This window comes from Colletotrichum orchidophilum, assembly GCF_001831195.1.
Source record: "Colletotrichum orchidophilum strain IMI 309357 chromosome Unknown Scaffold_19.1, whole genome shotgun sequence".
NCBI lineage: Eukaryota > Fungi > Ascomycota > Sordariomycetes > Glomerellales > Glomerellaceae > Colletotrichum > Colletotrichum orchidophilum.
The window spans coordinates 286,217-309,563 of NW_019172975.1; the positions used below are offsets into that span (position 1 = coordinate 286,217).

The window sequence follows — 23,347 nt, forward strand, 5'->3', positions numbered from 1 at the left end:
CTCTTAGTTGCATACTCACGACATTGCAGCTTTCCGGTTCGAAGAGTCAAAGCCGGGAGCATGGCATGCATATTCCACCCGCACAAAACAGTTGGGGTCTAATTAAGTCACGGACATCGAGATCACAGAGCGGTTTCCGATCAAGGTGGGTCACCACGTGACCAAAAAGATCTGCTCGGCCCCACCACGAAATTTATCCGACATGGGAAGCGGTGTGAGAATTTTGTCGATTCCAACGTCGGTGAGCCGTGGCAGAATCTGTGAATCGCATCGCTTTGCGCCGGTCCAGTCCAGGTAATTGTTCATTGTCGCCCGCTGGTAAAAGCCTGGCGAGGCATTTTTTGGCCAGTGGTGTCTCTGACCTGCTTCGGATCAAACCGTCAATCTTCTCGGATTCCCAGATTGCTGATCCGCCGGCAATTCCTACATATCGACCTCGAGGGCAGAATTTCTTGGGCGGTCACCACCACTCTGCGGTGGGCTGTATCTCGAGTATCGAGCCTTTGGAGGTCAACGAAACAAGTTTGGCTCTAAAATAGCAGCCCTCGAATTGTTTGGCCTGGACCACCGGCAGAATATACGTCACCATGGGCCGAAAACCAAACCCCGTGGTTGGGGAATACTTCACGAGGGGTCCCAAACTCCCGGATTCCAGCAACCGATATCCTCACACCTGCAAACTGTGTGGTGAAAACTTCCCCAAAGGCCGAGGTGAAGTCCTGCACAAGCACATCACAGAGAAATGTCCAGCCATTACGCCTGAAGAACGCATCAACGCCGCACTCGGTTTCGCCGGACTGCACTCCGGCTCGTCAGCCCCGCGATCAATGAATCTCCCACTCAACCAGCTCGACGTTGCCGTTGCCGAGGTCGCACCCGAAGCACCTGAGAACTGGTCTGCGCTTCGAACCCTCGCAGAAGCCTCGCGGCAAGTCGGAGAGAATGAGATGGGTGCGCCTTCAGCATTAGGTCGCGACCGATCCGAGTCCGCTGCTCGACAACTCGGAATCGGCTTTGAAGTCCAAGAGCAATTCACCCTCGAGAACCCGCCGTGCAGTTATGAGAATCGGCCTGGTCGTGAGCGAAAGGGTACGTTTGACTTATTTTTTTTTTTTTTTTTCAACCGTTGTTCTTTGGGGCTTTCCTTTCCATCAAATAATATTTCGCTCGAGGCAGGAGCGTTTATTGATTTCTCATCTCTTTTCATTCCGACTCAAAATCCAAAACTCTGATGAGTTGTTGCTTACCTTCCAGCAGAGTCCACCTCGAATGACAGCACCAACCCTCTCAGTTTCCTCACAACGGAGGAGAAGATGGAACACCTGCAGGCTGCCACTCAGCATCCAAACGATCCGCCTTTGGATTCATCGGATCTTACGGTCGCAGCCGCAGCAACTGCCCGCCTCACCCATTCCCTAATGGACCCTCAGTTGGCTGCCGCTGAGCACAACGATCTGCCTCAAGTCGTCAGTCCTGTGATGGAAACAGACGAGGCACTCAAGGCAGATGTCATTGTCCCTGTCGAAACCCTTTCCGGACCGACTCTACCTCAGCAATCTCAGCAACAACCTCAACAGCCCTGGGGTGAGATGACTTACATGACTACGAACCACATCCCCACAGTGACCACTCACGTGGCCCCGATCGTCCCTCCTCCCAACAGAGGCGGCACCAGGATGCCAATCGGCAACGGAACGCAGAGTGAGCACAAGCGCAAGGCGTACAACCCGCTCCGGCGCAAGGAGGTCCAGGCCGCTCGCAAAAAGGGTGCTTGCATACGATGCCGTATTCTCCGCAAGACCTGCGGCACCAACGACCCCTGCGACCAATGCCGAAAGATCCAAGGCCCGCGTCACTGGACCTACCCTTGCGTTCGCACCCGTCTCAACCAAGAGCTCACCCTATACTCGGCCGCTTTGATAGTAGTCCTGGCGCAGACTAGGGTCAAGCATGCCAGACAGAAGTACCAGTTGCTCTCCAACGGCACCTCCCTCGTTGTCTCGTTGTGGGAAGACAGCCCGAGCCTGACGCTCGCCGCCCTACTCACGCCTCGCCCGCAGCCTCCCGTCACCGAGGGGGAGACGGAGGAGCAGACGAGCGGAGACGTAAAGAGCGACTTCCGGGTTGTCATGATCGACCAGGACAAGGAGGACCTCCCTGCCCGTATGGAGGAGTTTCTAAAGTTGATTCTACCGACACTCATTCAACGCGAACCCTCCCACTTTATGCAGGTCGTCTTGGAAGCGGCGCAAAAGTTCCCCGACAACAAGACAACGGGCAAGAACTTGAAGCTTGCCATTGAGCTCTGGGGTCTCATTGAGATTCTCGATCGAGAGCGGGGCTGGTGCATATCCGAAGAGCGCCAAGGCGTCGTTGTACCCATTGGCCCCGAAGAGTTCGCCGGCACCGACGACCAGGACATTTACAACCTCATCACCTTCCAACTGTCCGCCGCCACGGAGCGCAAGGCCAACAACGTCTCGAACAAGCTCATCAGCGAGCTCCAGCGATGCCTGGAAAACGGAAAGGCCAAGATCAACTTTGACGTCTACCTCTCCATCCTCATCCTCCTCCACTGCCTCGAGAAGACCACCTGGACCTTCAAGGTATGGGAGATGGACGACTTTCGTCAGCGCTGGCCCCTCGACCGCCCTCCCACCATGTACGTCAACCAGGGCCGGGACATTGCCGACCTCTTGAAGATGCTCCTCACTCTTCGAAAGTCCCACCCCAAGACCTTCCGAGCCCTCGACGGCCGGCTGAGCGTTGTCGACCTTGGCGAATCGGACTTTGACATGATGGCGGAGTTCTTTCAGGCCTTGAACCTTGAGTGTAAGTTTGTGTCTAGCTATCTATCCTCTCAAGAAAGGGGAAAAAAAGGTTGCTGACTAACTCCATCTCTCAGACGACGACGTTGTACGCAAGCTTGAAAACTGCGCCTTCAGCCCCGAGACATCACGCTCTCTGGAACTGCACTTTTGCAGCCATGTCCTGCTCCCACCCAAGGAGGGCGACCACGGACACCATCACGCCGTTACTGCATCCAGCTCCGGGCACAGCACGCCTCCTCCTCCTCACCCTCATGCTCCGCACCACCCCTCAACCGCTGTGGATTCCCCTGTTCCCGACGCCACCATGACGGGAGCCTCTCCCGACCCTACTCCTACAGATTCGATGCCGCCTGATCTACCTTAGGTTGGAGATTGGTCCTGGCGTTACTACACTGGATACTAAAGGCTGCTGCTGTGATGACGACAAAGGCAGCATGCTGCGTGTGTGTATGTGAATGGAAGAAGCAAGTACGCACGCACGCACACACGCACAATTCACGATGAATGATTGGAACGAAAGATACCTCACCGAGATAATACAAAAAAAGGCAATAATGATGTACGACTATTATTACCTCCCGTTGGAGATCCCCAAAAAAAAAAAAAAAAAAAAAAAAAAAAAAAAAAAAAAAAACAAAAAAAAAAAAAAAAAAAAAAAAAAAAAAAAAAAAAAAAAAAACAAAAAAAAAAAAAAGAAAAAAAAAAAAAAAAAAAAAAAAAAAAAAAAAAAAAAAGGGCAAACAGAAGGCAAACCCATAAAAAGAAGAAGAAAAAAGGATACCAAAAAAGGAAACCACAGGACTGAATGAAGACTTTGGGAATTGGGAAAAAGGAAAAGCAAAAAAGTCACACTGTACATAACATGATTCTCCGTTGAGACAGATGGGATGGATGGTTTGACACAAACACCCCTAGGTAGATAGAATCCCAAGGGTTTTTCCAAAGAAAAAGGTTCAATTAGAATTCGTCGAGGTAGATAGATACCCCCCCTTCAAGTCAAACTCTCACAACTCACGGAACCATTGTCATTTACGTGAACTTGTTTGTTATTGCAAAAACATGGGGCTATCCGACATTGAATATTTTCATCACTCATGCGCCTCGTACGTGGCAGACGCGATTCTCTCCCCCAAACGCAACTTCAGCCCCATGACTACTCCAGGACCTGCTACGCCGCGCCCAACCCAATCGATAACTCTACTCCTTCGTAGCCAAATCCCTTGGCTGCCTTGCAACGCTCATTATTCCCAAAGACTCGACTACCTCATTCTGCATTGAGGAGGGGGCCACTAGCCCTTGATACTAGCCGCAGAATCTCCCGTACCAGTCCTCGTAGGTCCCACGCCGGGCCGCTTGATCTTCCTAAAGCACGTAAACTCGTTCTTGCTCGCCTCACGCAACCGCTTCAACACGCTCCTCATCTCAGGAAGCTCGCTCTGCAGGCGCGCGCGGGCGTCGTTGTCCGTGCGCCCGTCGAGCTCCTGGTAGATCTCGCTCTGGAGTGCAGAGGCGCGGTCGGTGGTGTACTGGCTGAGCGTCTGGGCGACGAACTCGACGTCCAGGGTAGCTTGCATCAGCGCCTCGAGCGTATACCTCTGTCGCGTGCGGAACGCCTCGAGGAGCTCTCGGCTAGTTTGTTCGAGGAGATACGAGAGCACTTGCGAAATGAGCGTCGGCGCCGTGGTGGAAACTTGGGTGTGGACGAGCACAAGACTGAGGAGAGCCTCGTAGACGTAGGGCCTGGCTTCGCGCGGTTTCTGGCCCGTCTCGGGAATCCAATCGGGCGAGGTAACACCGGCTCTGACAATGTTCCGCAACTCGTCGATGGATGGGCGGGTGTAAGATTGGAAGAGCCTAGCGTCAATCTGGCCCAGAACATCCTTGATCGTTTTGGATTCGTCGCTGAGCTTGACCGAGAACGCGTTCTCAAACTGCGAATTGAGACTCGGGACGACCTTGGCTCGGAGTGACTGCAGGTTGCTGAGGGTGAGGAGCATGCGAACATTCTAAATCTGGTGTCAGCAGACGCGTCTTTCAAAACATATGCACCATCAAACTCACCCTGTCACCCGCGTCGAGTGTCGCTCTTCCGCCGCTGGGAGCGGGCGCGGCGGAGGCGACAATGGTTCCATCCATTTCCGTCGTCCAATCGTCGTCAGCCTTCTTGACAGATCGCTCGGCGTTCTCCACCATGCCGCTCAACGCCTTATAGAGCGTCGTGACGTACTGGCTTCTGACCATCTGCAAGAGTTTACTAGGCGGTGGGAGGACAATATCCCCCGCACCAGGCTTGGACATGGCTTCGGATATGTACAGAATCTTCTGCATGCCGGTAAGCAACGCACCTTCAAAGGCGGAAAAGCTCGAGGGCATGCGGGTGAGGTCGCCGAGTTCTGGTGACCGATACCAGTCCTCGACGAACTTGATATTCTCGGCGTCCTTATTCCATGCTGCGCAAAGAGCAGTGACGCATCGCTCCCTGGAAATGTTGACGAGCGCCTTGAGCCTGTCCAGGACGCCGGCGTCCGATCCATTGGCGACCGGGCCGATGCTCGCCAAGTCGGACGCTCCTGAACCCACCAGGGCGAGCATCTTGGAGAGGTAGTGGACACCACTGACGGAGTTTGACCACGGAGGCCAGAAGGCCAGCTTCTCCCACGTCTCGCCGCGCTTGGGCGAAGGGGGAGGAATATTGTTGGGGTCGAGATTGAGGCGAGGATCTAAAAGTCCGGTGGGTGTGAGGTTTCCAGCTCCCGCAGAGGGTGGGCTCTTGGGCGACAAGGGGAGGGGCGAGAATAGTAGGGAGATATCTTCGGGTGGTGGGCCTGCGAAAAAGGCAAAGACGGTCTCGCGGATCATGTCAACGAGCTCCAACGTGCCCTTTTGCAAGTCCCCAGCGCGCTCCTCTGGCAGCTGGTGATGGGTCTGCGACTCCCCATTGTAACCCAAAGGCAGCGTGCGCTGGATTTTGCCGTCCAGGAAGCCCTGTACCGTCTGCCAGAAATCCACCACCTCTCCCAGAATACCATTTGCGGACAGGATACTGGACAAGAAAGCCAGCATCTTCTCCCACAGCTCTATGACGTCGGCGGAGTCGGCCGATGCTATCTTGTTCTCCACGGTGGCACGGCCCAGAGACCGTAGATGCGATGCAACCGCGTGGGGGCCGGGCTTGTCAGCGTTGGCCAGGCGTCGCCGCAACACTTCCACCTCGACCTTGGAGCGGTCTGACGTCGATTGAATCTTCCCCTTCAGGTGGTCGTATCGACTAAGCAGCCAGACCCAAATTGGATTATCGTCCACGCCCAGCTCTAGGAGCAGACTGATCAGCTCCATGTGCTGGTCTTGCTGGCCCAGGTTGTCGGCCTTGGAAACGCCGTGGAGCGTGACGAGCTTCCGCCACACATCCCGCTTGAAGGCCTGAATCTGCTCATCCACATCGTGCCATATGCGTGCCGCCAAAACGATATGATAAATGTCTGTTTCGCTCGAGGAGCCAGCAGAGACGTTGGCTGCCAGTGCTTTTGCGTCGTCTGAGAACTTGCGCGCCTTGTTGTACTCCTCCACAAGGCTCTCATAGTCTCTTCGTTTGATGCTCTCGGCGATTGCAGAGCTTAGCTCAACATATTCCTTGAATTGGTCCAGGTTTGCCGAAATAATCTTGAGATTCTCCTCCTTCTCACGTCCTCCCAGTGCCGGACCCCACACATCTTCCGCTTTGGCGGACACGTCCAGAAGCGGTACCTTGATTCCCGAGACGCCATATTCACTTTCCTTGACCAAGGCGTTCTTCTTGCGGGCGTCCGAGGTGGGGGATCCCAGGGAGGCGGCGAGGTTCATGCCGCTGGTGCTGCCCCGAAAGCTGCTTCGACTGGCGTGGCGGGAGTGAGCTCGAGCACGGCCCGTCGTTGGCGGCGGAGGCGGCTCAGCGCCGCGATACTTCATCTCCTTGTACACATTATCTATGGTGGCCTTGGCCTTGACGAAACGCTCAAAGTTGGTTTCCACCAGAACCTTGAGTGATGCGGATTTTTGATCAATTGACTGGGACAGCATGTCCAGGCCGGTCAGCAAGCTTTGGGTGTCGGCAGTCGCGTGCATCTGGGACAGAAACAAGGCGGGGGAGAAGGTGGTGGAGGACAGGAGGAATCGGTTCCCTGGATGCACGTCAGTCTTATCTGGTACTCATAACGGCGTCGAGTACCACGTACGCAAGCGCGGGTCGTCTTGAATGGGAACTCCCAGCTGGCGGAGAGTCCTAACCACGCTGTCGGTGGTGCCCAAGGGATCGGGCTCGTCGCGCTGGACGATGTTGGCGACACCTCCCTTGTCCGACTGAGCCCCGGGAATGATGCTGCGCCGATCGCTTACGGCTCTCTCGAGCGCCTGGTATCGCGATTTCCGGCGCTGCAGCTTCGCCTTCTTCTCGTCCTTGGCCTCATCTTCATCGTCGGATGCGTCACTGTGGTTCTTCTCGGCTGGCCATTCGTCCGGGTACGGGTTTGGAAGCTGATAAAAATCCAGGATCGTTCTCTCGTAGTCTGATGACATTATGGGGTTTCGGTATCTCGATTCGTGGTTGGCAAAGGGGGAGGGAAGCGATCGTTGTCCCAGCCGGCCGAGGAACGGCTGGGGGCTCGGCGAGGGAGCTTGCTACTTGCAATACGTGTAGCCGTTTCAAAGGTACAAGACGAAGAATTCCATTGGCCAAAGATGAGTGATTGACAATGCCACACAACACCAAAAACAACCAAGTCCCGGAGCCGCGAAGAGCACTGTGTGAGTGCGATGGAGTAAGAAGCAACTCTTTGGACTGGAAGCGTGAACTGTTTGTGTTCTGTTCAAGGTGGTACAGCTACCTAGGCACCTGGTGACAACGGTGCAGCCCACTTAGCGCCGTCTTAAGGTAAGGTATGGCACACCGAGTACACCCGTCGGTGTACCTGGATTCTGGAAGGTAAGCTCGGTCAGGCGGGCTGACCCTTGGTCGGCCAGAAAAGTCCATCTCCGTTCCTGCCGCCCGAAGAAAATTGGAGAAGAAGGGGTCTGCACTAGCCACATCAACGGCTTGCGCTGTGGCTGAACCTTCGGCATTGGTCGGTGCTAGAGGTCGGTCATCGATAATCCCGCGGGATGTTTTCTTTTCCCAGTGAAGACGGGGCGCCGCTTTACTGGGGATCCCACTTTCGGGATGTTCGACCTCGGATAAAGACAATTCAAGTATATAAGATAAGTAGAGTTGCAAGACTAAATAGTTGGCATCTTGTAGGAAACGCCGTGTTCAATTCATGTAAACGAAGATGAAGATAGAATACAGAATCCTCTGAGAGATAGACTTTGCAATCCCAATTCAATTGCCACTTTCTGGCTGTCCACAGCTGTGACCCAGACACTCAGAAGTCCAGTTTTTCGTCAACTTGGACTGACTGACGGCAGTTTCTGCAAATCCGCGTCTGTGGTCGTCAAGTTTGAGAGAGGTGGCGGTATTGAAACTCGCATCTGTCAAGAAGTGAATTCGCTGATTCCTGGTGCTACCCAGGTACATTGGTACCGGTATCATTTAATTCTGCAGCGAACCCGCCTTCTACGCCCACTACCCAATGCCAGCGGAGCCAAGACTCTTCCAGTAAAGCGGCGAGTTATTTTCTCACCTGTCAACCCCGGCTGGCGTATCTGCTACGTACACTTCCTTCTCCCGACCTTAAAATTCCCGTCCCCCGATAAACGACGAAACCTGCTCCCGACCAGCCACTACTCCTCCGTCTCTACGTATCCTTCACTCCTCAAGGACCGTATTACCTCACACATCAGTCACGATGCTGGCCGCCCGTACCTTCGCTGCGCCTCTCCGGCAGCAGGCCATGCGCGCTGCTCCCCGCGCCGCCGCCGTTTCCCAGTTCCAGGTGCGCGCAATTCGTCTTGCTCCTTGCCGTCCCGCGATTCCGCCCACCCGTCGACGGTCGACGATGCCCACGTGCAGAGCCTCGCTGCGCATAGCTGCAGGCCAGCCATTGAAGTAGAAACAGAAGCTAACAACCTTTATAGAACTCCAGATTCTACTCGAGCGAGCGTGTCGCCAAGTTCCACGGTGTCAAGGACTCCAACGTATGCCGTCCCAATCCCATTCCCTCCTCCGTTACTACCCGCCCCATAAAATTTTACGCGCAAAGTCAGGACCTCGGCTTTGTTGTTGCTGGCGCACCCGACCTCAACACTGGACTGCTTTCACTGCTCGTCAACGCAGACGTCATTCGGGGGATATGTCCATGTGAAGAAGGACGGGTACTTTCGCAACAATGGAGTCCCGACTCGGCCCTTTGCGCGGGCCAAAATCACTCAATTGGCGCTGCTCAAACCTGCGACATCTAGAAGATTTGAAAAAGACTAACCACCAATATTGTAGGGCAACTACCCAGTCAGCTTGATTGAGGGTGACGGTATCGGTCCCGAGATCTCCCAGGCCGTCAAGGACATCTTTGCCGCGGCCAAGGCCCCCGTCACCTGGGAGCCCGTCGATGTCACCCCCATCATTAAGGACGGCAAGACCGCCATCCCCGATGCCGCCATCGAGAGCATCAAGCGCAACAAGGTTGCCCTCAAGGGCCCCCTGGCCGTACGTTGGACCGACCATGAACTTTTGTCCCACCATTCTAACCTAAACATGTAGACCCCCATTGGCAAGGGCCACGTCTCCCTCAACCTGACTCTCCGCCGCACCTTCAACCTTTTTGCCAACCTCCGTCCTTGCCGATCCGTCGCCGGCTACAAGACCCCCTACGACAACGTCGACACCGTCCTGATCCGCGAGAACACCGAGGGTGAATACTCTGGCATCGAGCACGTCGTCGTCGATGGCGTCGTCCAGTCCATCAAGCTCATCACCCGCGAGGCTTCCGAGCGCGTCCTCCGTTTCGCCTTCCAGCAGGCCCAGGAGATTGGCCGCAAGAAGGTCCGCGTTGTCCACAAGGCCACCATCATGAAGATGTCCGACGGTCTCTTCCTCAAGACCGCCCGCGACGTCGCCAAGGACTTCCCCGAGATTGAGTTCGACGCCGAGCTCCTCGACAACACCTGCCTGAAGATGGTCACCGACCCCCTCCCCTACAACGACAAGGTCCTCGTCATGCCCAACTTGTACGGTGACATTCTCTCCGACATGTGCGCCGGTCTCATTGGCGGTCTCGGCCTCACCCCCTCTGGAAACATTGGTGACGAGTGCTCCATCTTCGAGGCCGTCCACGGCTCCGCCCCCGACATTGCCGGCAAGGGCCTGGCCAACCCCACCGCTCTGCTCCTCAGCTCCATGATGATGCTGAGACACATGAGCCTCGGCGAGTACGCCGACAGAATTGAAAAGGCCGCTTTTGATACCCTCGCGGAAGGAAAGGCCCTCACCGGCGACCTGGGCGGCAAGGCCAAGACTGGCGAGTTTGCCGGCGCCATCATTTCCAAGTTGTAGATACCGACCTGTAGACTGTACGATCTTAGACAAACGGATATTACCTTATTTCCTTTACGTTAGCCATAGTCGTTCAATGAGTTCATGAGCTCCAAAAATCTGGTGTTTTTTCCATTGGTGTGGTTCGCATAGGGCTGTGTGAGTGACTGGCAACACAATGGCGGCGGCAACGATTGTAGTTCATTGACTGGCTTGGGACACAACATTCCTCTTGCTTATGCACGGACGAAATTAGTACTAGTGAACCAATAAGAGCATGCAAGACACTTTAGTAAAGATCCGAAAACCAGACTACAGCATCTTGATGTGTTGAACGGACGTCGAGGTCCGAGAGTCAATGACAGGTCTGGGCACGAACAGGACGCCATGTCAGCCGGTGGTAGGCCCGACTAAAACATACTTGAAGCATTTTTGTTAGTTGTGGGTGGTGGTAAATGCACCTTTTCAAGAGGAGGCATTTATTAATATTTTACGATCCTTACTCAAATTTATCACATAAAGTAGCTGAAAAACTAACCATCAACCATTTCCGTGCTCAGTTTCTATTTAACATAGCCAAGATATAAAGGCACTGCGTATCATCATTGAACCAAGACGACTTGAACCGACCCTCAATTCACATCATCGTACCAGAACATCACGGAAATCCCCACCGTCACCATGAAGCTCAATCTCCCCTATGATACGGGACCAATTCAGGGACAGTTCTGCGCCGTCGAATGGGACCGAGGCGATGACGGAAGGTGTGAATGTTGGAACTAGACCACGAGGACTGGGAATGGTTGTTAACAGGACCCAAACGTTTGGTCCAGCTGTGACGAGGTTGACGAAGATTAGTGACATGCGGCAACACATATGACTGAGCGTAAGCGTCAAAGGTGGAAGTGCTGCGGCCTCGATAATCGGGGGAGGAAGCAGGGCGAGTCTCCTATGCTCTTGGGACTGGAGGCTTCGGGGTTGGTGCCTGCGATGAGCTCTTGGCTAGCATCGATTTCCCTTGCTTTTGTGAGTAAATACTTTAGCAAGAGGGGGGCACTGCGTTCTCGCCCCCACCTTGGTTGGCCTGTGTTCTGCCCCCCGTTATTGGAAGCAATGGGTCACGCCCAAGAATAACGGTCCATGTCTATCGTCAATTTGCCATAAAAAGAACAACCATATCCCGAGGAGGAAATAGTAGCTCCCGGTGTTGAACGCCCCGATCCAAACGAATTGCGAGCCGGCGACAGATTTAGGTGCAATCTTCTTTCCCGTAATGAATGGTTAATTTCCTCCATCGATGCCAGAAGAAGAGAAAAGGAGGTCAGCCGGTCAAGCGCTACGGTTCTGGCTCTCCCGTTCTTCGTCTTTGATAGACCATAGCCTTGTCGTGGCTCCGAATAAACTACCTACATCGTCCAATTTGCACACAACCAGTAGGATTTGGGCAAGACTGCCCGGCGTCGGTCGAGTACCCCCTTCATATTTGTATCCCACGAGTTGGGGGTATGCGGTGAGGACTTTGTGACTGTTGGTCTTGCGGGGACATGGTCTAGTTCTAAAAGTCAAGACTTTGCCAAGTTCTTTCCCTGCTTTGGCCCAATGCGAGTTGATTAAGGGGCGGAGAGCGTTACTGGGACGGAGTCATGGAGCGATCAGTACATCCTTGGTAGAGGCGGATCGGAATCTATCAACAGTTTTCAATGTTGGGATCTATATTGCCAGGATGAGCAACCATGAACTCCGGAATTCGCCGCGGGATGGAACAATCTCATGGATCTAGGAATCACATCTATTTAGGGTACCTGATTCATCAACAAAGGCAACGGGGACTTGGAACGAGCATAGTTTACAAGAAAATTTGATTGACCAACCCATATAATTATCTTACTTTGTAAGACTAGACAAGCCCATGACGAATCTTCTTCTTGCATTATTCATGGATGTAGAATATGGAATGGAAGTCCTCTTCCAACGACCACCGTCCGTATAACCCAAGGATGATCATAGTGAGCTGCTCTAGTGTATACCCTCAAATTCCCCCAAGGCGGCGCCATAAGCTGTACAGCATGCGCTAGAAAATCACCAAAGAGGACACGGAGTTACACCAGGAGTTCCTCGCCGGGAAGTGATGCAACATCATCTTGGCCCAGATCAGCTGAAATCAATGCTGCCGGTAGAGGATCAAACGTGAGAAATCGTCATCTTGGGCGAGGAGTTTCCTACATGCCAGGGTTAAGATTAGAGACGCACCCCAAGACATAATCCCCGAAATCGATCTGCTTTTAAGCGGTGTTAAATGGCAAGTGTAAGTCAATTGGGGAGTAAATATCGGCGAAGTGGCTCTGATATGCTTGGGGTTGACGATGAGGCCACCCAGGAGTCCGAAGGTCATACATTTCTCAATTACTACATTGGCGAGCACCATCCCTTCGTCTCAGTGTCAATTTCGAAAAGGATGCTCTTTCCCACTTCGATAGATAAGAGCTGTGCGTACTCAGATGTCTCTGATCGGGCTGGGACTGACGAGATTTCTGCACGCGTGGAGGATCGCCGCGAAGAGGCGAGAGGAAGATGGGGAGGGGAAGAAAGGGCTAAAGATGCCTCCGCATCGCGGCGCCCAAGACGTGGGGTTTGCAAAGGTCAATCTTTGCCTCATCGCTTCAGGCGGGAAAAGCGCGGCGTGGCTTGCTACCTCAAGTCATGTCGGCCTGGGGAGGGCTTTCTCAAGCATCCCCGACAATCTCTGCCCCTCATGTTCGAGGCTGTTTCCTGCCGTGGTTGAGAAAGGTATGTGTCTTTTTTTTCTCTCCCTTTTGTACTGGACATCCTACGCTTGTGATTGCGACATATCTGAGCAGACGGGAGTTGGCTTGGCCATCATCGGTCGAGTCAGTCAGGGATTTTGCCCGGTTGTTGGAGACGATGATGAAATGGAGCCTGGGTGAACGATGGGATGGCTCTTTTGCCGATTTAGGCAGAACCAGTCTGTAGTGGCAAGGAGCGGGATGGGTCTGTTGTGATGGAGGAATTGTGCTTCGTCATCCTCCCTAAGCCAAGGCAGTTTGGGTGATCTTGTCCAAGATGAATGTCGAGGGTCTTGTTCGATGACCTATCACATGCGCGAGTCACAGGAAAGGGGCATGTACAGCAATGTAAAGTGTTAAAAAACCAGCCCAAGAAATGCCATTCGACGCCATTAGAGTTCGTAGTCGTCAATTCTTTTTTTGGATACCTAAACACGCCATACCATGCAGAAAGAATTTCCCTGTAAAGCACGACGAAAGGGGGGGTATATCTCAACCCCCCGCCCACACCGGCATACCATAGCCTTATAATGGCGTGTTTTGTCCACCAGCGCGACCATATCACGCACGACCAAACCCCAGAGTGAGAAAGATCCCGGCAATGATGGAGAGATGAAAAGTTCCCACCATCGCTTAGACCTTGAAACCGCGGGACCTTCTGCGACCACGGGCCTTCTCGAACTTGCGGCCCTTGGACTCGACGTAGGGCTTCTGCAGAGGGTGTCAGTGCTATTCTTGTGATTTTCTTCCCTGACTCTGAACCGGGGTTGCGGCGAATCGAGAGAGATCGTACCTTGTGCTTGTGGGGACCGAAGCCGAAGTGCTTGACGGCCTCACGGGAGTTCTTGGGTCCGCGGAGCAGCAGGGTGTTGCCGCCGGTGGGGGCGCGGAGGGCAAGCTGGTCGAGGGTGATGGCCTCTCCGCCGGCAGCGACAATGCGAGCGCGGGCGGTGGCGGTGAAGCGCAGGGCAGCGACGGTCAGCTTGGGGACGGTCAGGAGACGGTTGTCGTCAGTGACGGTGCCGACGATGACGACGGTGCGCTTGTCCTCCTTGTCGAGGTTGCCGACAATGCGGGAGATGGAGACGGGGGGGCGGTTGATGCGCGACATGAAGAGACGGCGCAGGATGACCTTGTTGAAGTTGGAGTCGGTGCGACCTATTTGTCAAAAGATTAGCATGTCGTCTTTCGGGTGTCGAACCACATGGGATCCGTCGATGGCGGCTCGGGTAGACGTACGGGTCAAGAAGCGGTACAGCTTCACGAGAAGCTTGAGGTACACATTGTCGCTCTTGGGAGCCTTGCGGTGCGTGCTGCGCACGTGGTGGCGGTCGAGATCGATACCTATAAACGGGGGTGAAGAGCCCAATCGTCAGCCTTTGGTTCAAACATGCTCTGAATGGAGGCGGGAAAAGTCCATCATCCGTCAACCACGAAGAGCTCTAGTCGAATCTTTTTCTCTCCCCGCAGAGCGCAGGAGAAGAGACGATGGCATCATCCAATGGGAGGAGAGGATTCCTTTTCTTTCCGCCGCGCCTAGTTCGCAGAATGGCAACGGCAAATCCAGTTCATTTCTCTCTTGGTGTCGCAAGTCTTTTCCGACGACGGAGAAGACAATAAACAGAGAGATGCAAAGGACCGCACGTTGCACAATTCCACTCGCATGTAAAGGCTTGGAATGGAAAATTCCTACGTACCCATTTTGTCGAAAGACTCCCGGAGTTGGCGATTTGAGTCAAATGGGTGGCCGTGATGTTGTCGTCGTCGGTGGGAAAGGAAAACTTTCAAAAGATTTCCGCCCGGCCACACTAGAATTACGCTCCTCGCCAGGCGGAAAAATCGGGCTGTGTGGGCTTTAGGGCAACTGCAATCAAGGCCGAGTGGATCAATAAATTTTCCGGTGGGTCCGTCTCGGATGGGGATCTAAACATTTGCTGACCGGTGGACCGTGGACCCAAGAAGGCCCCACTCTGTAAAGTCTGCCTGCAGGGAGGAGCGGGGCGAGAAGAACCCCTGCCTTTTCGGTCAGTCTCGGTGAGATGCTTTCTCTGTCAAGGTCAGATTTGTCAAGGTGACGCGGATTAGAAAGGGGGTGTTTGGAAACATTCTTTACAACGTGACGAATAGGAAGCCATCAAGGGTCGACCGGAGGCTCTTACTTTCGGCTTCCGAGCTGAAATAGCGCAGAGGCAATGAGAAGAAGAACAGTCAAGGCCCTTCACAGAAACGGCATCAACAACATGAAAGCATACACTCTTATGAGCTCAATCCATGTCATGTTTCGAGCTAATGCTTGATCTACCTATTTGGTTCTTGTACACTCATCCTTTAGGGAGAGCAGTGCCCAGTTTCACCTTTCCATGATGCAATCCAGGCAAAACCTGTGATATCCCCCGCCTGTCTTGGGGTACTCGAGCTAGTCTTGTTGTAATACATTATCAAAACACTGGTGGTTGAATGCCAGGTTGGAAAAGTACAACCCTGGGCGAGGCAGTCTCTCTGCCTCAATGCGACTGTTATGCCAGCCACCGTCTAATAAAGGCATCCCCATCCTCAATCCTGAGGTTCTTTGGAATCCTTGTACCGAAAAGGCGTCTTGATTGAGCCCAGCCGGCACTGTTAAAATAGTACTAGCTGCATCTCGTCTCAGAGAGCAGTCTCACCGTCACCATCAGGCTTTAGAGAGACCAAGAAGTCGCGCGATAGCTCAAAGCTGAGCCAGCTGGATGCCATGCTCGGCGCAACCTTGAGGAGGTTAGGGACGATGCCCTTGTACATGCCCTTGATACCCTCTTGGGCAATGATGACTCGGACAGCATCAGTTATCGACTTGTACTGGTAGCCCATGCCCGTCATGGTGTTAATCTGGAATCTTCGGCGAAGGACGTCGCTACCTCTTGTTAGTAGAAGGAACATATGGGAGAGCGCCTCATTTCCACTGAACCAACTCACAAGGGATAGGTGCAGGTCTGAGCGACAGCTCCAGAGATGGCTCCGGCAAGCAGCTTCCTAACGGCGCTGGGATTCTTGTCACCCTCGGGGGTCAGATACTTGCGGACATATTCGTAGACCATAAAATTGAGGCCAACCTGGTTTGCCAAATTAGAGTCAAGCGCCAAGTCGATCCAACTCGAGAGAACCACATACATAGGGTGCAACACCGGCGACAGTGGGGACGATGCCTCGGTACAGGGCAGAGAAACCACCCTCCGTCTTGTACATTGTGGCCATGACAGACCACATGCCCGGCAGTTTCTCAGCTCTGGGACCCAGCTCTGCAAAGGAGGCAGTCTGGATAGACAGTCGGGTGCGAACAATGTCAAGGGGGTATGTGCAGAAGACGGAGGTGATGCCGGCGAAACCACCGCACGTCAGACGTGCAAGAGGAGAGAGGTCTGCACCAGGTGTCTTCTCAAAGAAGCTCTGTGAGTTGTATCACATTAGTCTTGGTACTTTCCAAACGCTCTCATCCAAGCCACTCTTCACAACCAGTCCCAGCACAAGGTGGTCAAAGGCCAATGTAACTCACCCGCTTGTAAAAGTTGTAGCTGCCGAATTGAACAGCAGAGTACGGCACAATGCGCACACAGTTGGTGCCATTACCTGCCATGAAGCCTCTCCAACCTTCCTCTCTCCACATCTTAGCCAGACCTTGGCCTACAGACAGCTTGTAGGCATCTCGTCCAACGCTCTGGACCTGGAACAGGATCTTGAGTCGCTCAAGAGGCGAGACGACAGTTCGAGAGACAGCACCAGCCACACCGCCGGCGCAGAAGGCGGCGACAACAGGCTGGGAAACTGTATCACGAAGGTAGAGGTACTTGACCGGGGCCGGAGCTGGGCCCGGAGCCACAGCCGCAGGGACAGCCGCGCCATTGGGAGACTGCAAGTGCAGACTGGGTATCAGCAAACGTTGATTTCCTGTAGGGACAAATTTCCGAGACGCCGAGCGGAGCAAAGCGATAGAGCAGGGTACGAAGGGTGGTGGGAAATGCAGCAGGAGCGAGTGTGTGCACTTACAGGCGACATGACTTCAGACTCTGGTCAAGGAGCAGTGCGGATGCGTGTGTTGTTGCAAGCGCAAGACTCGTGACTGACGACCACACTGCTGAACCTCCGAAGCCACCTTATTGCTATGACTGTGCTTGCATTTAAGGCTGTTGAGGGTGGGATATGGGAAGATTCGCGGTATTCAAAAAGTTTTGCGACTTTTTGGGAAGGCGACGGAGCGCTGAAGGGGGGAAAGATGCTTGGAAAAAGAACGACGCAAAAAAGTCCAAAGAAAAAAGATTCAGATAGTCTAAAAGATGAATGGGAACGACGACGGAGGCATAGTCGAGTGGGCGGTCGATATAAACGTGAGGTTTCTGAGCGTCAAAGGAGTCTCGTGGCCGCGAGCTGGTGCGGCTGGAAGGTGGTCGTGTGTATCGCGGGTTTTTTTGGGTCGATGGTTTTCGACGAGGGTATTTCCCATGTGCCGCGGCTATGCTGACAACGACGAAGAGGGTATGGCAGAGGAAGGCTCGACTGGTGAAGGCTAACGAGTTCTCGACGAATTGGTGTTTTGGTACGAAGAGATGAGGGTCGTTTCGAGGGGTACGCCTGCGAGAAACCCTTGATCGGGAAGGGTAGAGGTCGAGGTCGAGGTCGAGGATTGGAGGTGTTGCCGTGGGACGAAGTCGTTTCGGTCGACGGGGGAAAGCGACGAGACGAATGGGGAGGGGGGCGGAATTGACAAGGCGCGCAAAGTCCAGAGAGAAAGCTCGTCGAGCTTGGAGCTTTTGCGCCTAGACCCTTGGCCGTTGAATGTGGTGGTAGGTTGTCGAGGCGTGAGGTGGGAGAAAGAGGCCGCGAGGAACGAATTAGCTAGTTGTGAAGGGGCAGACGCAACGACCAGATGCCAACGACGCAGATTGAATTTCAGCTCCCTCCCAGGCCTCCCAGGCGGAAGCAGTGACCGCTGGAACCTCGGGGGGGTAAGGTACGTGAGGTACTTGAGGTACTTATGACGAAGTACCACACTTCAACCTGACCAAAAGCTGGAGATGACGAGAGCACAGAGAGTACCTTAGAAGGCCCCCCTGCCCCCAGAGCGGCTGTGGCTCACCTGCCAGCTTCCCGCCTGGCTCGGCTCTGGGGACGGAAACTGTCCATTGGTCACAGCCACATCTGAGGAACCTCAGAACGTGTACCTCTGGCCCGGTACCTTTACTTTCCCCCGACAAGCGGATGCTTCTGACAACACTGGAAACCAACCACGGCGTACCACCCTTTATCGCTGATACCATCCATCAAGATGATACCGGAAATGATGTCAGGTACCGAAACATGCAACTCGATTTCAGTCGACGGCCTCCTCTCCTCTCCTCTTGTTGCATTCCCAACCTTCCTCTCTCTAACTGGATGAGTGGATGGAGTGCTCTCCGTCTCCGGCCTTGTTGCTGTCCTCACCTTGAGCTCCACTCCCTTGACGACAATCTGGGGGAAAACGGGGAACCCAGCTTCGTCATGGAAAAAAGAAAACGGGCTCGCAAGACGGGAGATGACCACAGTGACAGTCCTGATACCGAGGAAAAGATCCAATCTCATACCGAGAATACTATCATAGATATAGCCGCATCACATTTCACCCAAACCACACGAACATGTACAACCTTCCCGTCCTCTTCTCTTTCTCTCACTCATCCCTCAACACCGCCAATCCTGCCTGGACAAAGTATCCCAACCAAGTCCTGCCAATCCCGACAGTCAGGTCTGGTCTTGCCTCCGTCTTTTCCCCCTCCATCTCGGCGGCGTCCGGGTCACATCGGCGCGAGTTTACCGAGAAACCCTCCCTTCGGCACCCCGACTCTCCGGATCCTCCCTATCAACGACAAACTGCGTACCATGCTAACCCTAGTCTTCGGAGATCACCCCGCCCTCCTCCATCTTTCCCCGCATCACACAACGTTTACGATATCGACGTTTCTCCAGCAAACAATTGACAAGCGCACCCGCTACCGCGAAAACCTCCCACGCACCTAATCAGGATGGCTCAGTACATAATCACTGCCCGATGACACCTCAGTATTTTGATCTTGCGTTCCTAGAAGCCCACTTTTAATAATCTCCGCCGGACATTCAGTGCCCTGTACCTGGTATTTTCTGCTAATGGTGCTCATAATCAAGTTGATCTCTTTCCAGCTTCTGCCAGTTCTCGTCTTTCGATACGAGGAGCAAAACCCTCGGCACCTGACAGCCGGGGATTGGCCCAGAGCTACTCAATATCTTGCTGGGACCACCGTGTGCCTCTCGATTTACTTGGCTCACGCACCCCGTCTTTCATCAAGTTGCTTCAAGAGGGCAGCAGCAGCTGAAGCCACCCTCAACACGTGGACGACGTCAGCGAGTGCTGCTCCAAGGTCTGGTTTCATTCTTGTATTGGTGGTCACGATTGCCATCCTCAGGTGGTCAACCCATCTACACCCTGAAGCTCGAATATGCCAATGAGCCTCAAACAATCACGCCATTGGACCACATTTGCAAGCTTCTGTAAAAACCTACATTTCAATTTCTAAACTACTATGGGAGTAATGCTTTCAAAAGGCCGCCTCGCCAAAAACCTCGTGTCGTTTCGCATTCGTTTCCGAAACGGATGTCCCGCCGATTATCGAGTCTTGGATAGGTATGTCTAGTAACTCGGATGCTGCCAATATCGGGCAGCCCGGGTGTCGTGTGCTGAGCTCGAAGAAGCCGGATCGGTCGCATCGAGACTAAAAATCTCCCAGAAGGTGAGGACACTTTACAGATCCAGGATTCAGATGGTGTGAGAGAGAGGAGAACCGGGTGAGAAATCAGAAAAACTTTTGGCACAGCCGCGCACAACCCGACAAGAGAAATTGCCAGGTATACTTATCACTCCGCAGCAACGTCCAGGTCGTCATGGGCAGGGGGAGGGCTGTCCAGTGCTGTGGGGAAAGTAATGTTAGCCAAACTTTTGCCGTCGTGCCGCCTACCGCACGTCTATTCGCCGTTCTACGTACCCTTTCTATCGTCACCGTTGGTACCGTTCTCACGAGGTTCCCGGTCGTCGCGGTCATCCTTGGCGTCTCGATCACTTCTGGCCAGTCAGGATCACTAGCTCAAATTCGGCCTTTCTTGGAGAGTCTTTGGGAGAATCTTTGGGAGAGTCTTTGGGAGAGTCTTTTCTAGGAGAGTCAACACACCGTCGGTCAGGGCTGCGGGAACGGTCGCGGGTATCGCGTCGGTCGCCGCGGTCATAGTCGCGGTCGCGGTCCCGGCGATCGTCCTTTCTGGGGGAGTAGTCGCGAGTGCTGCGGCGAGGGGAGGGCGAGCGGCCGCGACGGGGAGAAGAGCGGCGCGGAGCGCGCTCACGATCACGACCAGAGTCGAAGCGCCATGAGGCGGAAGGAGGGGTGCGAGCCCACTGAAGCACATCAGCAAACATTCCCCAGAAACTCCGTCCTGTGCCGTCTTACCTCGATCTTCAAGATGTCGTCACGTCCAATGCGCTTGTTATGCATCTCATGGTAAGCATCGTCAGCATCGCGACGATCCTCGTACTCGACAAAGGCAAACCTGGCATGGTGTTAGCAGTTTGGTCGGCTGTGAATGGGAAGCTGGAGAGCTTCGGACGGAGAACGCACAGTCTGCTGGATGCCGAGCGAGGAGCGGGGATGTCGCATCGGACAAGGTGTCCATAGCTATATTCGAGTCAGAATGTCAGCACGTCGATACATACATGAGATTCTTCGTTTGCTCCATTCGAGACGAAACGCGGGCCGTCGTCGGCGCAGCACAAGGCAGCTAGCTGTATTGTGTTCGGTGTGCCACGGAGTGTTGGCAGGCCACAGCGGCGCGGCCAACGGGCGGTGGGTTGGGAGGAGGCAGCCCGAGCGAACGAGAGGACGCATCGATGGGGGACGGAGGACGAGGACGAGGACGAGGACGGAAACGGAGGACGGGCGAGGGAGGCATATTGTATTGATGCGTGAGGTGGAAGCAGCGAGTGCGAGAGCGGGAGGACGGGCGGAGGACGAATACGGAGACGTAGACGTGGACGGAGGCGTGGGCGGGGAGCAGCGAGGGAAGGAGATGGAATATCGGAAATCTCGGAAGGCTCTCGCGTGCCGGGAGGAAAACAGGACGGACGGAGGCATCGACGTGGAATTTTCTGATTTTCAGTTGACATACCGTTCGAATTCGTAGGCGAGGTCTCGGGCGCGAGTGCCGTGGCTGAAGCCAGTCACGTACAGGGTGGTGCCACCGCGCGACATGATGTTGGTGATTGACTTGGCTGAAAGGGACTCAATGAAATGGAATGGAAGGAGAAGAGGCAAGTGTGTATCTCGCAATGGAGATGAAGCGATGGACGGGGGCCTGATGGAGCAGAGCCTCGTGACGGGGACAAGGAGGGAAGAAATCGGGATGCGCGTGGTGGTTTGGTGATGATGGAAATGGCACGGTCGGAAGAAGAAGAGAGGAAACGAGAGGTTGCTTGGATCGGCCCTGGCGCAACAAAAAGATTTTGGTTACGGGAGCGAGCTCGGGTACGTACCGGTGGACCAGGGCACCTCCGTGGAAGGACGTCGTCAGGTTGTTCGTTTGACACGGCGCTTGGAGGCTGGAAATTGAGAGCGAAGCTTACGTAAAGCGGGTCGCATCCAGTGTTTTTTAAACGGAGCTGTCACCGCTGTGGCCTCTTTGCCTGCCACCTCCAGGCCGTCGCTCCCCTCCACAGTCAACTGCGTACCTTCCAGAAGGCCAGTGGAGGTCGAAACGCGCGGAGCTGGCAGGTGCGTCCCGTCCACTGCGACACTGTTTCATAAGCAGCAAGCAGCAAGCAGCACGGCACCTGCCCGGCTAACCAAAGGCAGAGAGGTCAGGCACCTACCCGGCCCATTCGGGGAGCTAGTGATGTCATTGCAGAACAGGACAGGAGTCCTATTTTTGCAAACAATCCAAGGTGACCGAACACGCTCACCGAAAAATGCCGAAGCTCCTTCGTACTTTGTAATTCCCCTGCAAACTATCCGCCTGTTCAGCAGGCCAACAACCAGACCGTGACCGGAACACAGAAATCAACACCACGTGTTTCTCCCTCTTCAGGACAACAAAGATCAGACAGCGCACCGACGGGGGAAGTCGGCCTGTGCCCGGATGCGAGTACGTGTCTCCGCTTCCGGCCACACCTTGCGACAGCTTCCTGTCAGAGAAACGCGAAAAAGAGAGACGGCACCGCATCCCACTTCATATTCTGAGCCACATATGTATTTCCTCCTCGGATGCGAGATGCCTTACTAGGAGCCAGTTCTCTATCTGTCTTACTCCCCCCGCCTTCACCCATTTCTTGCTATTCGCGTATTCCACCTATACAAAGGCGTCAGAGACCGAATAAGAAGATGGGACTTCTTCGCCGGCATCTACCTGGCTGAGCAAGACAATCGAGGCAACAACCAGAGACATTCGAGGAGACTGATGTCTTACCGTAGCACACGACTTCTGTCACCTGTGTGTTCTCCCTTTTCACGTGTTATGCAATACTGGACGGGGGTCGTTTTCTCGAAAACTCTCGATCGGAACGACCAAATTACCAACTGGGGTCGCCTGTATTCCGAGTAGCAAGGGCCACCATTCCAGTCCGTCTTTACCCACGCTCCCTCTCTCTGTCCTTTTTTCTCGTCATCTTCTTTTATTATACTTTACCTGACTTTATCGGAGCCCACCTGCACCACCCACATGATGTCGCCTCCTGGACTCCAGGCTCCCCGTCCTTGAGCGGGATAAGCGGGAGCAGTGTAGTGCCAACGGAAACTTTACAATCCTCGGGTCGGGCTATTGCTCATCGTACCATGCGCGAGCCGCAAAGTTATGGTACGATGCGTGCGATGCGTGCGATACGTGAGATGAGTGCAATTAACCCTCCGGAAACCTCGGCCGAAATTGAGCCTCCCGCCAACGCCTTTGTCTAGCAATCTCAGATTATCTCTCTCGTACCTGTGTCAGCCATGGATTCGTAGGACGGCAAAGGCGTTTACGACCCGTCCTGACTGCCCTCTGAGTCCGGCAGTCCCGTAGAAGCTGTTCTTATATCATTGCAAGCCAACTCGCCTCCCTACTCGTGCTCATGTTTCATCTCTTCTTAAGTTTACTCTCATCTGCATCATTTGGAACCCTTTTTTCTTCAACCACACATTGTGGAAACAGCTCGTACTCTCGTACTCGTGCCGAGTCATTACTACAATTCCCCTGTACTGTACTGCCCAGTGCTCGTT

General features: G+C 54.1%; 6 protein-coding genes across 6 annotated transcripts; 2 read left to right on the plus strand and 4 right to left on the minus strand.

Moving 5' to 3' along the window:
• Positions 1–587: 587 nt before the first annotated feature.
• CORC01_03242 (uncharacterized protein) lies at positions 588–3,195 on the plus strand (the record flags this gene model as incomplete). Its single annotated transcript, XM_022614892.1, has 3 exons — positions 588–1,089; positions 1,258–2,832; positions 2,906–3,195. The coding sequence occupies 3 exons, from the start codon at positions 588–590 to the stop codon at positions 3,193–3,195; spliced, it is 2,367 nt and encodes a 788-aa protein (XP_022478628.1).
• Positions 3,196–4,120: 925 nt separating this feature from the next.
• Positions 4,121–7,382, minus strand: CORC01_03243 (exocyst complex component Sec5; the record flags this gene model as incomplete). The annotated part of the gene is made up of 3 exons (XM_022614893.1): positions 4,121–4,837; positions 4,893–6,988; positions 7,043–7,382. 3 exons carry the CDS (start codon positions 7,380–7,382, stop codon positions 4,121–4,123), a joined length of 3,153 nt encoding a protein of 1,050 aa, XP_022478629.1.
• Positions 7,383–8,647: 1,265 nt separating this feature from the next.
• Positions 8,648–10,290, plus strand: CORC01_03244 (isocitrate dehydrogenase subunit 2; the record flags this gene model as incomplete). Its single annotated transcript, XM_022614894.1, has 4 exons — positions 8,648–8,734; positions 8,877–8,936; positions 9,235–9,444; positions 9,499–10,290. The coding sequence occupies 4 exons, from the start codon at positions 8,648–8,650 to the stop codon at positions 10,288–10,290; spliced, it is 1,149 nt and encodes a 382-aa protein (XP_022478630.1).
• A 3,416-nt stretch (positions 10,291–13,706) lies between these two features.
• Positions 13,707–14,774, minus strand: CORC01_03245 (eukaryotic ribosomal protein L18; the record flags this gene model as incomplete). The annotated part of the gene is made up of 4 exons (XM_022614895.1): positions 13,707–13,784; positions 13,867–14,231; positions 14,313–14,417; positions 14,771–14,774. The coding sequence occupies 4 exons, from the start codon at positions 14,772–14,774 to the stop codon at positions 13,707–13,709; spliced, it is 552 nt and encodes a 183-aa protein (XP_022478631.1).
• Positions 14,775–15,719: 945 nt separating this feature from the next.
• On the minus strand, positions 15,720–17,102 carry CORC01_03246 (uncharacterized protein; the record flags this gene model as incomplete). The annotated part of the gene is made up of 5 exons (XM_022614896.1): positions 15,720–15,963; positions 16,026–16,162; positions 16,221–16,496; positions 16,603–16,956; positions 17,094–17,102. 5 exons carry the CDS (start codon positions 17,100–17,102, stop codon positions 15,720–15,722), a joined length of 1,020 nt encoding a protein of 339 aa, XP_022478632.1.
• A 2,865-nt stretch (positions 17,103–19,967) lies between these two features.
• Positions 19,968–21,349, minus strand: CORC01_03247 (uncharacterized protein; the record flags this gene model as incomplete). Its single annotated transcript, XM_022614897.1, has 6 exons — positions 19,968–20,020; positions 20,096–20,169; positions 20,279–20,499; positions 20,552–20,651; positions 20,720–20,776; positions 21,267–21,349. The coding sequence occupies 6 exons, from the start codon at positions 21,347–21,349 to the stop codon at positions 19,968–19,970; spliced, it is 588 nt and encodes a 195-aa protein (XP_022478633.1).
• Between the last annotated feature and the right edge of the window lie 1,998 nt (positions 21,350–23,347).